We start from the raw sequence: 15,000 nt of genomic DNA, 5'->3' as shown, positions 1-15,000 counted from the left end.
AAATAACGTTACTCTACATTGTGCAGATTTAAAAAGATGTTTAACTGACACTTCAGTGCGTTTTTCAAAAGCACACAGAACCACTGTTGAGCGGTCAGACGTTAGTGTGCGGAATCAGGTATCAGGTAGAGGAGATTCAGTTCAGTTTTACAGCAGGTGGCAGACACTCACGTTGGCACTCGAGGGACTGTTGGGCACAGGAATGTAGGCCAGGCAGACGGAGAGACCCGTGCAAAAAATAACCTCTTGTTTCTGCCTGTGTTTCTACAGCCCGCCTTTCTCCCAGAACAACCGGGACAACAATTACCTGAACCTCAACTACGAGTACAAAGGTGAGCTTGATGTCAGTATGGATCTGTGAACTTGTTTTTTAATGGTTGTTTAGTCCAAGGATGACCACTATAAAGGTTTATTAAAAATGACTCTGATGGTGAAACAATAGCATAGCACAGCTCTTGCCATAACATTGCAGAGGAATCACTTTGAAAATGATATAAATAGCACTGGCAGTGAGTTCAATTCAACTTGTTGTTGTGTCCCAAAATGATTGGGGCAGCTAAAATATTGAGATAGATATTCTCTTATTTTGAGGTTATATTTCCTGCATTTCTTGTATGTTTTAAAATGTAAATATCTTGTCAAATTTGTATAGATTTTTTATATCAACAACTATTTCGCCCTGTTGTTTATGTAAAAGAAACAGAGAGAAACGTAAAGGTTTTAGTCTGACTCTATAAAGGCTAATACACCAATATTGATAAACAAAGGACTCTAAATGATCAAAATGAACAAAACTATTTTTGTTATCAAATAAATTCTGCATTAGCATAACCATTGGCATCAGAAAGACATAAAAAAACTATTGTTTTATCAAAAACATGTATTTCTTAGTGTAATCAATTAGGGCCACTTCTCTGTTTTGTCTAAATGAATTAAAATTACACAGATTTTACCAGTTGTAGGGGCTTTAGATTTGTTATAAATTATATTTATAGGCATTTTATGTATAAGTAGTCTGCTTTTCTATGGTAAATGAGAAATTTTTGATTTACATTTGTGGTCATATAAATAACAATTGCATGATTGCTATTTGTGACTTGTTTTGTCCTCTAAATTAAACTTATTTTTTTCCTTCCTATTGTTAAAGCAACAAGTGTAGTGATCGAATCAACTCAGTTCAATTTTCAATTCATCTTTATTTGTACAATTTAAATTGTGTCAAAGCAGCTTAACATAGAAGTTCTAGTAAATGGTCAGTACAGTGTTGTTTAAATTTCACTGCTAAAAGTCCAAACACTGAAGAGCAAATCCATCGATGCGCAGCTCCACAAGTGCCAAAACCAAGCAAGCCAGTAGCGACAGTGGCGAGGAAGAAAACCTTTTACGAACCAATTGACGAAAGTGAAGGAAAAAATCTTGAAAGAAACCAGGCTCGGTCAGGCACGACTGTTTGGCCACTGGCCAAACTTGTAGGTGTGAGTAGATCACCAGCAAGTGTTCAAGGCTGGCCCACAGGATCAATGCGGAGACTCGTTTGTCAAAGGAGATTTTCAGAAATCAGTCTCAAGCACTCCACACCTCCATGACTACCACAGCATCTGCTCTGGACACGGCCTGGTTCAGGATTATGGAGACCTCGGGATAAGGAAAAAAAGACTAACATAAGCATAGATGCCACTCAAATTATACTGTCTTTTGGGAAGTGTTCCTGGCTCCAGTTGCCCTAAATAATGCAGCCTAACAATCCTTTAGAGGATTTAGATTTCAAAAGCATTTGTCTTTTATGTGTATTCTGATGCAAAGAGATGTCTTTAATCTAGTTGACAGAGCTATTTTTATTATTATTATTTTTCCGGCTCGTATTTTTCTGTTTTCTAATTTACCCAAAAGTCAAACATGCCATTTTTGACTCATTAGTTTTGGCAGCTGAAATTTGCTGTGTGTTTTATACAGTAAATACATTTTAGTTTGTTTCGATACCGCAGTGCAGTGCACAGGCTTCAAATCAACAGATTGTTGTTATTCGCTAGTGTGGACTCAAATATCATTATATTTATGTTAATTTTTATCATTGTTGGTGTAAACAGGCCTTTTTCAGCTTCTAACTGCAGTTCAGTTGAATGTGGATGCGACCATACCTGTTTCTAAACCTGAACAAAGCTGCTTTGACCTTTTCTAACTAGACAGCTAGCTCATTAGTGTCTTTAGTCAGTGTCCTGTGATCCTTTTAAATTCATTTACTGTTTAAATTTATGTTCAGATTTGTTGTGTTTATGCTCCAACAATGTAAATGCTTTAAATTAAGAAGTCTTATTATCGTATTCGTTTTAGTTTTTCCAAGTGCTTTATCTTGGTTTGTAGAATGTTTACTTCAGGGTGCTACAAAATAAGACAAAAAAGTATTGATTAAGAAATAGATTTTTTTTGCAGCGTGACGCCTGAAAAGTCAGCTTATATATTCAGCTCACTGGGTTTTTCAACAGAGTCACAGACCTGTATCGACAGAGAGAATGAATGAGATCTCCTCTCTCCTCTTTCTTCCGCTGTGCTGAAAGATTGAAAGTTACTGGAGTGGTTAAAGAGGAGATTTGGTTTAGTATTTTCAGCGGCTCTCTCCAGCTCCTGCTCTGCTCTGCTGTTTTTCCTCTCGAGCGACCATCAAATAGAGCAGGCCTGACCGATAATGAGAGAGTCATCTTCTCCAACAGAGAGGACACACACATGCATACACAGACACACACATACACCCCATGGAAACTTTCCTTTTGATGCACAGAAATCCCAGAATGAGAGTAGAAAAGCTTTATGAGACAGACTGTGTAAGGGACAGATTACACCGAACGTACATTTACATTTAGAGAATGCAAAGTTTTTTGTTGACAAGAAAAAAATAAGTGCGGTGTGCTTTTTATGACCCTAGGCAACGACTGAAGCAGCTACGTATTGTGCATAATCCCAGCTGTTGATATTGTTATAAATGTAGCGTTTAAAAATTTCGTGATATTCAAGATTTGTGAAGTCATAGAGCTCCGAATAACTCAAAACAACGACCACTAGTCTCTCCTTTATCTTTAAAGGTCTTCATAGTCATCTTACTGCTGTCACCTCAATCGAAACCGCGCCTCTGCTTTCATTTGATTGGAGGATGAAAAAGATGCAACTGACATAGCGTGCTTTTTCTGCTCAGAGTTGACTAATGTTGACGGCAAAAATGGGAGGCACAGCAGGCTTTAAAAACGTGCAGAGGGCGCATAAGCAGTGTGCAACTCGCTTACAGCCATTGGAAAACCATTAAAAAATGGCACCTCTCAACACGAAAAAACGCATTCGGTGTTATCAACACTAAAATCTGTAAACTGTACTATTTTCATGCTACTAGTATTGTTTATTTTCACATTAAGTACTAGTCATTTTTTGATTAGACACTGGTGTTTATTCTGTAGGTACTAGTGTGTTTAGTTTGTAATAATACTAGTAGTAATAATTATACCAGTACTTATTTACTAGGTTCATTCTTTTTTTTTTTCCGGCTTGAACCACCAATTTATCCAGCATATGTTCTACGCAGCGGATGCCCTTCTAGTCACAACCCAGCACTGGGAAACACTCATTCACACACATGCACTACGGACAATTTAGCCTATTCAATTCACCTATAGCGAATGTCTTTGGATTGTGGGGGAAACCGGAGCATCCAGAGGAAACCAACACCGGGAGAACATGCAAACTTGCAAAACTACAAAATCAGCTCACAGAAGGATTTTTTCCCATACACGCGAATGAATAATGAAACGAGTTTGGAGTAAAAACGTTATTAAATGTGGTGTTCTTTTCAGATGTAGCAGCAAAACGCCTGTCATCATCACAGAATGATTATCTCGATAATTATTATTATTATTATTATTATTATTATCATTATTATTATTAATTATAGTAATAATAATAATAGTAATAACTGTTGTTATTATTGCAGTAATTAATATTCTTATTATTAATATTTTTATATTTATCATACTTACTTTTAGTTGTACTTTTTCAAACAATTCTGTGTGTTTGTCCATTAATTGTAATAAAGCCTTGAATTTAGTAGTATACTGATTTCATAATAAAATGATTTATATTTATATGTAAGGTGAAATAAACACCTTGGTTTTTGTCAGATACTTTATTAGAGTCGAGGTAAGGTTGATGTGTCCTGAAAGCAATGGTGTGTGTTCTGCTCAGCTGATTCTACAGTATTAGCCCTGCTTTAGTTTTGTCACTGAATGAATGAAGTGTCTTGTGGTAAAATAAAAGCCTTCTCAACACAGCAGACTCTTCTTATCTGTTATGATGAGACGTGTTTATTCACTGACTGCATGCATTTCTTCATATCCGATGCTCTCATCGATTTGATTATCAGCAATTGCTGTGTTCTGTAAATGGAGATAAATGTGTTTGTGAAGTGCAGTAATGAGTTTGTGTGTCTCTGCTCTCCCTGCAGGACGACATGGAAAACACGGCACATTCCCTCGCCAGTTCCACATGTCCAGCCGCAGTAAAGACTACGGTGACGGTGAGCTGCTTGATAACAACACTGACTGACTGACGGATATACTAGCGTTGTTTATCACTGTAGACAGCAGTACAGACTGTGTGCTGTTCAGGATGTTGACATAATTATTGGCCTTTATTTATTAAATTATTAACAGAAAGGTTCATTTTAAATAGTTAACTTACATTTTTTAAATAACTTCTTGTAATTAATACCTAATTAGATTATGAAAATAACGTATGCTGTTCATCATTTTAATTATAATTATACAAATAATATTTTAAGAATGTCTTAATCTTTATTACTGATAGCAATAATAATAATAATAATAATAATAATAATAATAAACATTGTTAAAAATAATTAATTTGTTATGGTTTTAGTGTTTTATAATATTGAAGTTAATAAAATGTTTGTTGTTGTTATTATTATTATTGTCAGGAATTATTATAAGTCAGTAGTTGTCATCATTTATTATAGTTCAGTATAGTGTGTCTTATTTTTATTAATTTATGTTTTATTTTTAATCCAATGATATTAATTTTACTACAATATTAATGATCATGGTCATGATGATAGGTTGATGATAATAATTGTAATAATGTATTTATCCAGGTTAATTCAGGTAATTTAATAATGTATATCTGTTTTTGTTTTGTTAAAAATATTTTAATAATAATAGTAATAATAATAATAGTAATAATAATAATAATAAAATAATAATAGCAATAGTAATAATAAGAAGAATTATTACTTCGTAATCATAAATTATCATAATATATATTTATAAATTATAATATATAATTATCATTATTATAACAGCAACAATAATAAATACATGCATTTGTATGAGTTTAGTTATTGTTTTGTTTTATGTTTTAATAAGGGATTGAATATATTATTATTTGTTATTATTTAGCATTTAGTTGTTGTTATAATTTGTTACAATTATGTATATTTCTTTCTTTTGTGAAATCTTGATATTAATAATATGGATTAAGCTTTATTAATAATCATTTAATAGTCGTTTTTATTTTTATTATACATTATATATTTTATTTAATATACATTGTAATTAATATATTGTTTTGGATTTTGTAATAATAATAGTAATAACAAACATTTAAGTATAATTTCAAAACCATACTTATACTACTAACTATATTTATTGTGATTGTGCATATATTTTTTTATGTTTAATTGTTACATTAAATGTAATAATTAATAATTATATTGATGTTGTATTTATCCGAAATGGGTTCATAACATTTTAAGTAGCTTCTTTCTGTTCCAATGGAATTTATTTAGAAACCATCACATACGTTTTCTTTCTCTTTCACAATTACACCATTTATTTTTGTCAAGCAGCACCTCAAAGCCTGTGCATTGAAAAACTGGCATTAAAAGCTGGCATTTGGACCCACTTCTCAATTCTCCAAGCGCCTCATTAGTAAATTAATTCTTTAGTTAACATTTAAGCGGCTGCTTTCTTATCCAAAGCGACTCACAATCCACTAATTGCATGCAGTGTCTCTGTGGATCATGTTAGCCAGGCGATTCTCCTACTTGGAATCAAACACGCATTTACAGTCCAGTTCCATAAATTGTTAGACTTCCACCAGCAAAAAAAATATATAAAAGCCCATTTTATCCCATCTGAAGAGACCAGAAGGCTAGTTTAGACTATTTAATACTGCATTTCAGAGTATTTCAGAGCTCAATCCAGAATCTAGAAGAGATAAAGCTGTGCTCATGACCATGAACTCCGCCAACATGAAATGTGTGTGTGTTTTATTTGTGTTTCCCCTGATGAGGCTCACTGACTGTTGCAAAACACTGAGCTGAGAGCAGTTTCCGGCCTTGTGGAAAGCTTGATGGTGGAAGTCAGAGACAAAGGAAAAGAAGAGCGTGAGAGAGAGTGAAGGAATCGGGGAAAGGGAATATAAAGATACATGATGTGTTGATCACGTTTGCATGACAGTATGCAAACAAATCATTTTGCATAGATTTGGAGGCAATGTTTTATATGTCTTGGGCAGATGCTGTTATGAAAAGAGATTAAAGTGTTTTTAAGGTAAAAATGCATTGTGTGTTTCCTGGCAGTAGAATTTGTGAACTTTGATGCTGGTAAATGGCATTTTTAAGAGAAACCACTGTAGATGAATAAAGTAATGAACTAATATTAGTCAGCATACTTCCCCAGTTAATTAATTTCATTACATTTAGACAAGTGTGTGCTAATTTGCATACATTTCTTGCACACAAAAAAAATTGGTTTAAATTGATCAAAATTCAAATGTTTTTACTAAGTAGATTTGTAAAACTTTTTTCTGGCTGTTCGCATCCACAATTTCTTTGTAGAACAAGCGCAGGTTGCCAGATTGACAACACCATAGGAGCAAGACTATCGAGCCTAAAGGCTGGTTTAAGTTAAGTTTAATCGCATATCAGTGAATCAGCATGTACATTTAATAATGTTACCTTTTTGTTGGAGTGCAGTAAGTGCATATTCTGTGCTTCTGAATGGCTTTAGTTAAATTTCTGTCATGTTTCATCTTGTGCAAACAGCCAAATTGCTTATCACTGCGTATCTCTTCACGTAGCATGTTGTTAGGACATGGGGTTACAATGTAACCTACTCTCCTAATGTTTATGTTCATAATATTTATATTATTTGCTAATTAATAACCTCATGTGGAACTCTGAATCTGTGTCTCATTTCGGAGTCTGGTACTGTCCACCAGAGGTCACATTTTGGACGCATGCTTTGAGAGCCTTCTGACTGAATGAAACAAATACTGTTTTCCAAAAAGGCAACCCGGGGTGCTGAAATATAATTGGCTAAACTGGCAGTGGGCGGGTTAAATGGCCAAAATAATGACAGACATTTTGGCACGCAACAGACATTTTCAAAGCACAATATCTGACTTTACCATTGTTTTTCAGATAATGACTTTTCTGAATGTTCTATTGCATGTTTAATAAATATTTGCAAACATATTATGGCATTTTTATGCTTTAGAAGAGACAAAAACTTACACACTGCATTTTTAATGAACATCTACCTCTGTAAAAAATAAATGAATGTAAAAAAGAAATCTGTTTATTAATAAATAAATAAATAAAATAAATGTATTAGCTTAGTTGCTGTTCTTAGTGCAGGAAGTTTTTTATGGAAGTATTTTAAAAATATGTATTGTAATTAAAATTCACAGACTCACATTGAAAAAGTGTGACAAAAGAAACATTTAAAAGTGTATTTTGGATGTTTTATACTCAAAAAAGCCTGAAATCTCAAAACTGACAGGAGCGTGCTGTGCTGTCTCTCACTTTTACCAAACTCTTAAAAACTCAACAATCCAGTCTCCAGAAGGAAGCTTATTGGTGGTTGTATTTTGATTTGTGTGTGTTTGTGTTCATGTTCAGGTCGGAGGACATTTCCTCGAAGCTTTATGCCTCAGGAGAATCTGTTTCAGCTGGTGCCGTCCAGCCGCACACGCAGCTACAACGGAGAGAGCACATTACTGTACAGTGGAGATGTGCACTCCATCAGCTGGACTGAGAAGAACTGTCAGCGCAGCACTCCTAAATGTAAGAACACACACACACATTAGAACAGAGACCACATAATTCACATTCACACACCTGACTACAGATCAGATTTTCGTTTGTTTTTGTGTTTTTTTATGAAAAACACTTGTATAAACTGCAGTGTGACCAATATAGAATAACTCTAAAGTAAGTGACTCTACTCAATCAGATTTAGTGACTCGACAGCATCATTTGAGCATTGTAGTTGGTTTCACAAGAAAATGACTGTAATATAGCAGTTTTTTTTAATAAATAAAAGTTTACAGTATGATCAGTGTGTTCTGATTCATAAGCAAGTGACTCTAATGCATCTGTTTTTTGTAGTGAATCAGAAACTTACTGTCCGCTATGCCACTGGTGAGCAATGTAATCTGATTCACAAGGAAGTCACTCTAATGCAAAGTGTATTTAGTTAATCCAAAGCGTAATCATGCAGTGTGAGCCGTGTAGTTTGATTCAGAAGTGATTCGGATGAATAATTTTTTGTAATGAATCAAATGCTTACAGTGTGAGCAGTGGAATCTGATTCACAAGCAAGTGACTCTATTTCCTTTAAGGTAAAAATTGCTGTTTACATGGTAGACTCTTAATCAGTATTATCTTAATCATAAAAGCGGGGTGTTGGTGTCCATGTAAATGTACTGTAGTGAAAGTGGCAGATGAAGTCGCAAGCTGTCAAAGACAGCCCTATTATCTTCAATTCAATTCAATTCAATTCAGCCTTATTTGTATAGCGCTTTTACAATGTAGATTGTGTCAAAGCAGCTTCACATAAATGGTCATAGTAACTGGAACAGTGTGGTTCAGGTTTTAGTGTTTAAGTTCAGTTCAGTTCAGTTTAGCTCAGTTCAGTGTGATTTAATCATTACTGAGAGTTCAAACACTGAAGAGCCAATTCATCGATGCGTAGCTCTACCAATCCTGAACCATGCGAGGCAGTGGCGACAGCGGAGAGGGAAAAAAACTTCACCTGATGGGAGTGAAGAAAAAAAGACCTTGAGAGAACCAGACTCAGTTGGGCACGACCATTTTAATTTCTCCGCTGGCCAAAAGTCTTGTGCAGAGCTTCATTCGCCGTGGTTGAGGCTGGAAGATGGCCTCAGCGAAGACTCGTCTGTCCCTGGAGCGTCGCTGGAATCAGACTCACGTTCTCCACTCCCCACGACCATCAGCGCAGCAGCAGCTCAGGATATGGCCTATCTGCCTAAAGCTACTTCCATGAGTCCTCACATTTCATAAGTCTGACGTGTGTCCCCCTATACGCAACTTTTGTAAAGCGTCTGCTTCAAGTTGCTGTGTCAGAATCCTTGCTTGTAAAAGACAGCCATACTTTAGAACACTTAGTTTAAGGAAATTTGATGAATGCGATTATGCGTGTTAATGAATCTAAAGGGATCTCTCGCTCACCGTGTGCGCTAGGGTTACCACTTTTGATACACAAAAATACCCCCTACCCTACCCCTACAATTTTTTCCAAAATTTACTAGTGGGTAAATCTTAACTTAAAATATGTTTTCAGAAAAGTATGAACACTTAAACATTAAAATAAAATGTTTTTTAATTCTGTGTAAACTGATGCAGTCAGTCTTTCTTTTTTAGAACTCTGCAGCACTGATAAAGCTGGCGTTATGTTTAATACACAATTGCGTTAACTCAGCTGCTGTAACCTAAAGGAGAGAAGAAAGTACTAATGAACCTAATTTTAAAGGGTAGAATTGATAACAGATTTTGGCTAAAATGTTTGTCATTATTTGCAGTATCCCCTATCCAAACATGAAAACAGCACATACATAAACATTAGACGCTGTAAAAAAAAAGATTTGATCAATTAGGAATATGATCCACTTGCATTGTATTTACAAAATTTTTTACAAATTACAATTTGTGACCAAGTGTAAAAACCAGGCCACATCTAATTCTGAGATAATGTTTGACTGTAGCCATTCATTTCCCCTTGATTTCAGTTGTTGACATGGTTTTACTCAGTTAATATTAAATACATATATTATTATTATTATATTCACAGACTGTTCTTTATTTCATGTAGAAAACACTAAATTACCAAAAAAAAAAAAAGAAGACTCCAGCTAGATTTTACAGACTAGGTCACTGTCATTACCATGTCTGCTTCGGGAGAGACTTGGGGCACGGAGAACAGTCTGACTGCTTTGATTTTTGCGAGCTGTCATTGCAGGAATGCTGCTCTCCAGAGGCATGTTGTCCCACAGACCGCATGGGCCACAGAGAACGCTCTCCGACAAATCGTGCAGTAGCTTAATAATAATTCCTAACACTCTGCAGCCAGGTATCTCTTTCCTCCCACTCTCTGCGGTACTTTTGCAGTCGATTGCATTTAAACTGGGAAACTTTAAGACACGGAGGGTTACCTGGAGAACCATCTGCCATTAATCTCTGTCAAGACTTGCTTAGAACCGCCCTCCTCACTGGACAAAGACCAATCAAACTAACAATGACATCAAGTATTACCCAATCAAAAGTAGGACATGAGGCATATTCAGTAAATGTGTGTGGGATGATTTGCATGAAAAGCTACTTTAAAAGAATTATGAAAATACGGGACAAAACCCGTCCCGTATTGATTTAAAACGGGATGCGAAATTTCATTCTCAAATAAAGGACGATTCCGTATTTCAAGGGACGGGTGGCAACCCTAGTGTGTGCTATATTGCGTGTGTGTGTTTTTAGTCCACTTAGAATCCAACATGGAAATCATATATGTATATGTGTGTGTGTGTGTGTGTATCATCCAATGAAATCACTCATCATGAAACTAGATGTTCAGGTTGACCGTCTCTATCAGAAATGCTGCATCTGGATGGTGTGTCTGTGTTTGAGCTCTGCATTCTGCAAACATGTTCTTTAATCAACTCCATTTCCTCCGAGGAATCCAAGACAGGCGCCTAAATTTGACTTATGCACATGGATGCTCGTCTCCGCTGTCTGCTTGCGGGTTTTCTCCCCCTAAAACCTCCATAAACTATAAACTATCCCAATAGCTTCATGTCAAATATCATTACAGCAGCACTAAGCTGATTAAGATTATCGTAAATGCTGACGCAAATGTGTCCGTCATGCAAGAAGTGGGAAAAGCGCCTGAGACATGCGTAAATCTTGTCTGCTGAGTATTTGGGGTGTAGTTTTAACTGCATCCAGACCTGTCTATGATTAGATCAATACAGCATGCTTATAGAACAATAGCAAAAATATGAAGAAAGTCATTCTGGAGATGTCGTAAAAAAAGAGAGCTTCCAAACATTAGATTATATATTAACATGTCCAAAATGATTTGAATATGTAATACTCAGCTGTGTAATATTTAACCAATAGCTCACCATCTTTCACAGTGTTCATTTAAATCATAGTTTATTGCCGAAAAGGGGAGCAGTTGCATATAAATATAAACGTGTAAATCTGTAGTGAGTTGTAAATACAGTTGTGGTTTGACTCCGTGTCGTCAGCCAGTCTGTGTGTGTGATTGAGCCTGGTTTGAGTTGCAGTCTGCGGTCGTGCTTACATTAACGTGGTTTGTTTCTTCTTTACCCTAAGCGCCAAGGGCTCCGGTGAACTGGCGTCAGGGGAAGCTGCTAGGTCGAGGAGCTTTCGGGGTGGTGTATCTCTGCTACGATGTCGATACGGGGCGCGAGCTGGCAGCCAAACAGGTGCCCTTTGACCCAGAGTGTCAGGAGACCAGCAAGGTGAGTCTGATGTGTGACAGGATTTATACATTAAATAAATGCTCAGTTTTTAATGTTTGTCTTTGTGTGCAGGAGGTGAATGCGCTGGAGTGTGAGATCCAGCTTTTAAAGAATCTGCATCACGAGCGTATAGTGCAGTACTACGGCTGTTTGCGGGATCCTGTGCAGAAAAAGCTGTCTATTTTTGTGGAATTCATGCCTGGGGTATGTATTCTTCCTAAAGAATTGGTTGTGTTTGTGCTGTTTATTGTTGGAACTCAAAAATTACGCTGAAATTTCAGGCTGATGGCAACATATTCATTGAATCATTGAATTCAAGTGATTCGTTTATAAGATTAGTTTAGTAGATTCATTTAGAAATGAAGCATGCAACTGTCAGTGAATCATTGGCTCACTCATTTCATACAAAGTTAAATTAATTCAACAATGAAACACTACAGGGTTGCTTGTGTGAAAGGAATTACTGTAATAACTGTAAAAAAAAACTATAAAATGATCTATTTTATATCTGTTTGATCTAATGTGTAATTCACAATACTAAAAAGGAAAATACCTTTAGCAATTCCTTTTGTTTGTAAAAGTTAGTTTCCCTTTTTTCACAGTATCCACTTACGGACAAGATGACAAGTGACTGCACTGTAAAGTCAAATTACAAATATCTTTCTGTTGAAAAAAAAAATAAAGTAATGTCTTTCTGTTGAAGACTGTACCAGTGTTGCAAGGTTCATTAACGCAGTCCTTTAGTGCAGTGTTCCCCAACCTTTTTATTACTGCGGACCGATTAAAGCTTGTCAATTTTCTGTGGCCAGGGTGGAGGTTGTTGCTAGGTGACAATCAACCGTTTTTATGTTTGTTTTTTTTTTTAATTTATGGAGAAAATTTCAAAAGCAGTGCAGTGTTAATTAGTCTGCCGAAATGTTTAAATGTGCTTATGGCATTCTGAAAAGTTTTGAGATTTCAATTGGGTGTGCCTTTTTATATATTGTGAAATTATTGGTGTCTGAGATGCAGCATGTCCAGAGACTGATGTGTACACCATGATTTTATATAAAGTTCTCTTTAATGTGTGGTATGACTAAAAAGTGGTCATAAACAGATATTTTCTCAATTAAAACAAGCGGCTTGGACCCGGAAACAGTATTCCACACGTCACAACTTAACAAGTGGATAATGAACTTGTGCACGGTAAAGACGCGATATGTGAACAAGGTCGCCATCATTTGTGATCTTCAGCAGTTGATCTTTTTGCACAGACATGCTGGATTCACCTGATTTCTTGACAAATGGGTTGCGGATTAATTTCTCGGCAGTTTGTGGGTGCTTCACTGGGTTTTTTCCTCTTCACAAAGAAATTTTCCAAAGATGTCTGTTTCTTACTCATTTTGCTAGCTTGGGGGGTAAATTTTGGTGCTCAAATGACCGAGATGTAACCGAGAGAATACAGTAATTTTACAGAATAAAAGATTTTTCAAAATAAACTCAGATAATAAATAAAACGAGAATAATTAATGATTTCTTGTGCGGCCCGGTACCAATTGATCCAAGGACAAGTACCAGTCCACGGCTCGGGGGTTGCAGACCACTGCTATAGTAAATCAAAATATATGGCAAAACTTATGTAGCATAATTCTGAAAGAGGTGATTTTTTAAGAAATGGTTTCTTTTTCAAAATTGGAATTTCTTCATAATGCAATTAAAATTCCATTCCATCAAAACAAAAGTGTCATAATTTATGAACTAATGATTATTAGGAAGAAGCTCCTTTTACTGAATCAAAAAAATACAGTTATAAAGGGGAGCATGATATATGAACAAACACTTATGAGTTTGTTTTAGTGAATCAAAACAAATAGCAAGATCAGTATAGCATGATTCGCAAACAAACGAACAAGTGAGGCATATATTAACCTTTTTTTGTAAATCCTAAAATTTCAACATGAATCAAAACACTAAAACAGCTAGTGTAGCACAATTCACAATGGACTCTTATGAATCAGTTTTTGTTTTAGTGATTCAAAATATGTATAGTGTGACCAATTTTGGGTACTATCAAAGGCAGAATTTGTTTCATACATATGTTCAATGTGCAATCTCAAACGCAAAATCAACCTGAATCAAACAAATTGGAATTGGATTCTAGGTAGCTTCAGAATCAAGAGGACTGAGTCATATTTCCTTTAGCGCAAACAACAGCTCGCATATGGGAATAAAGTACATTCTCAGTGCCTCCTTGCGTTTCAGCTACAACATTGTTAAACCAACAATGAATCTGTGCTTTCCAAATAAATGACAAACCCACATTAAAATGTCACTGGCTTGCGAATGTATCCACAGTGTTCTGTGTCAGCACAACCACACGGCTTTACGAGTTCATTTTCTCCACAAATGGAGGCCTTAATGAGCGTCAGACGAGCTCTGTCCCATCCATCAGCTCACTTTAATATGCAGTGTCTGGTACAGGCCAATGTTTCACTAAAGTCCCTGGCAGACACATGCATCTCTGCTCAGCACTGCTGTGTGTCCTTAAAACAACACAAGAAACAAACATACATTATTCTCAGTTTAGAGTTATTTACATTTATTTACACTACAAAGCTGCTGAACAGGGCATTCTAAGGTGTGCAGCTGTGTTCAGATAAATGCACAGCTAAAGAAGTTCCAGGCAAGTCTTGACCAGATTAAGCACACCGGGACTATCATCAGGTTTTTTTAGAGAAATTCTATGACATTAACCATACCTGTCAACTCTCATGTTTTTGCAGGCATTCTTTGGTATTTTACCATACTATTCTGCTAGCATCCCATTTAAATGGCTGGTCCGCTAAGTCATATTTTATGTATGACACTACATATCATATTTTAAGCTGTAGTTGATCTGTTATGTAGATGTGTGAACATAAACAACATCCCTACATGTAATAATTTTTTTCTTTTTGATCCCACTTTACATTAATTGGCCTTTATATAAACTGACTACAGTGTTAATACATACATAAATGGTGCTACTGTGATGGGATACAGGTAAGGTTAGGGACATATTTAGAGGTATGTGTGGGTTTAAAGGTGGGTTAAGATGTGAGGTATGGTTTAACAGTGTAATAATAACTAATTAATAACCGATGTTATTACGCCCGGCTATTTTTTCAAATATGTCAAATG

The 15,000-nt window shown here is 35.7% G+C and overlaps 1 protein-coding gene across 1 annotated transcript in view; it reads left to right on the top strand.

Annotated features, from left to right (window-relative positions):
* Positions 1–15,000, top strand: part of map3k22 (mitogen-activated protein kinase kinase kinase 22) — a 119,306-nt gene that overhangs the window by 93,549 nt on the left and 10,757 nt on the right. The window contains 5 exon segments of the mRNA NM_001423668.1: positions 271–332; positions 4,484–4,555; positions 7,961–8,125; positions 11,693–11,841; positions 11,914–12,045. Coding sequence (NP_001410597.1) covers positions 271–332; positions 4,484–4,555; positions 7,961–8,125; positions 11,693–11,841; positions 11,914–12,045 — 580 coding nt within the window.

This window comes from Danio rerio, chromosome 24, assembly GCF_052040795.2.
Source record: "Danio rerio strain M-AB ecotype USA chromosome 24, GRCz13ab, whole genome shotgun sequence".
In the NCBI taxonomy this organism is placed as follows: Eukaryota; Metazoa; Chordata; class Actinopteri; order Cypriniformes; family Danionidae; genus Danio; species Danio rerio.
The sequence above is the reverse complement of the archived record's forward strand: the minus strand, read 5'-3'. Positions and strand labels throughout refer to the sequence as shown.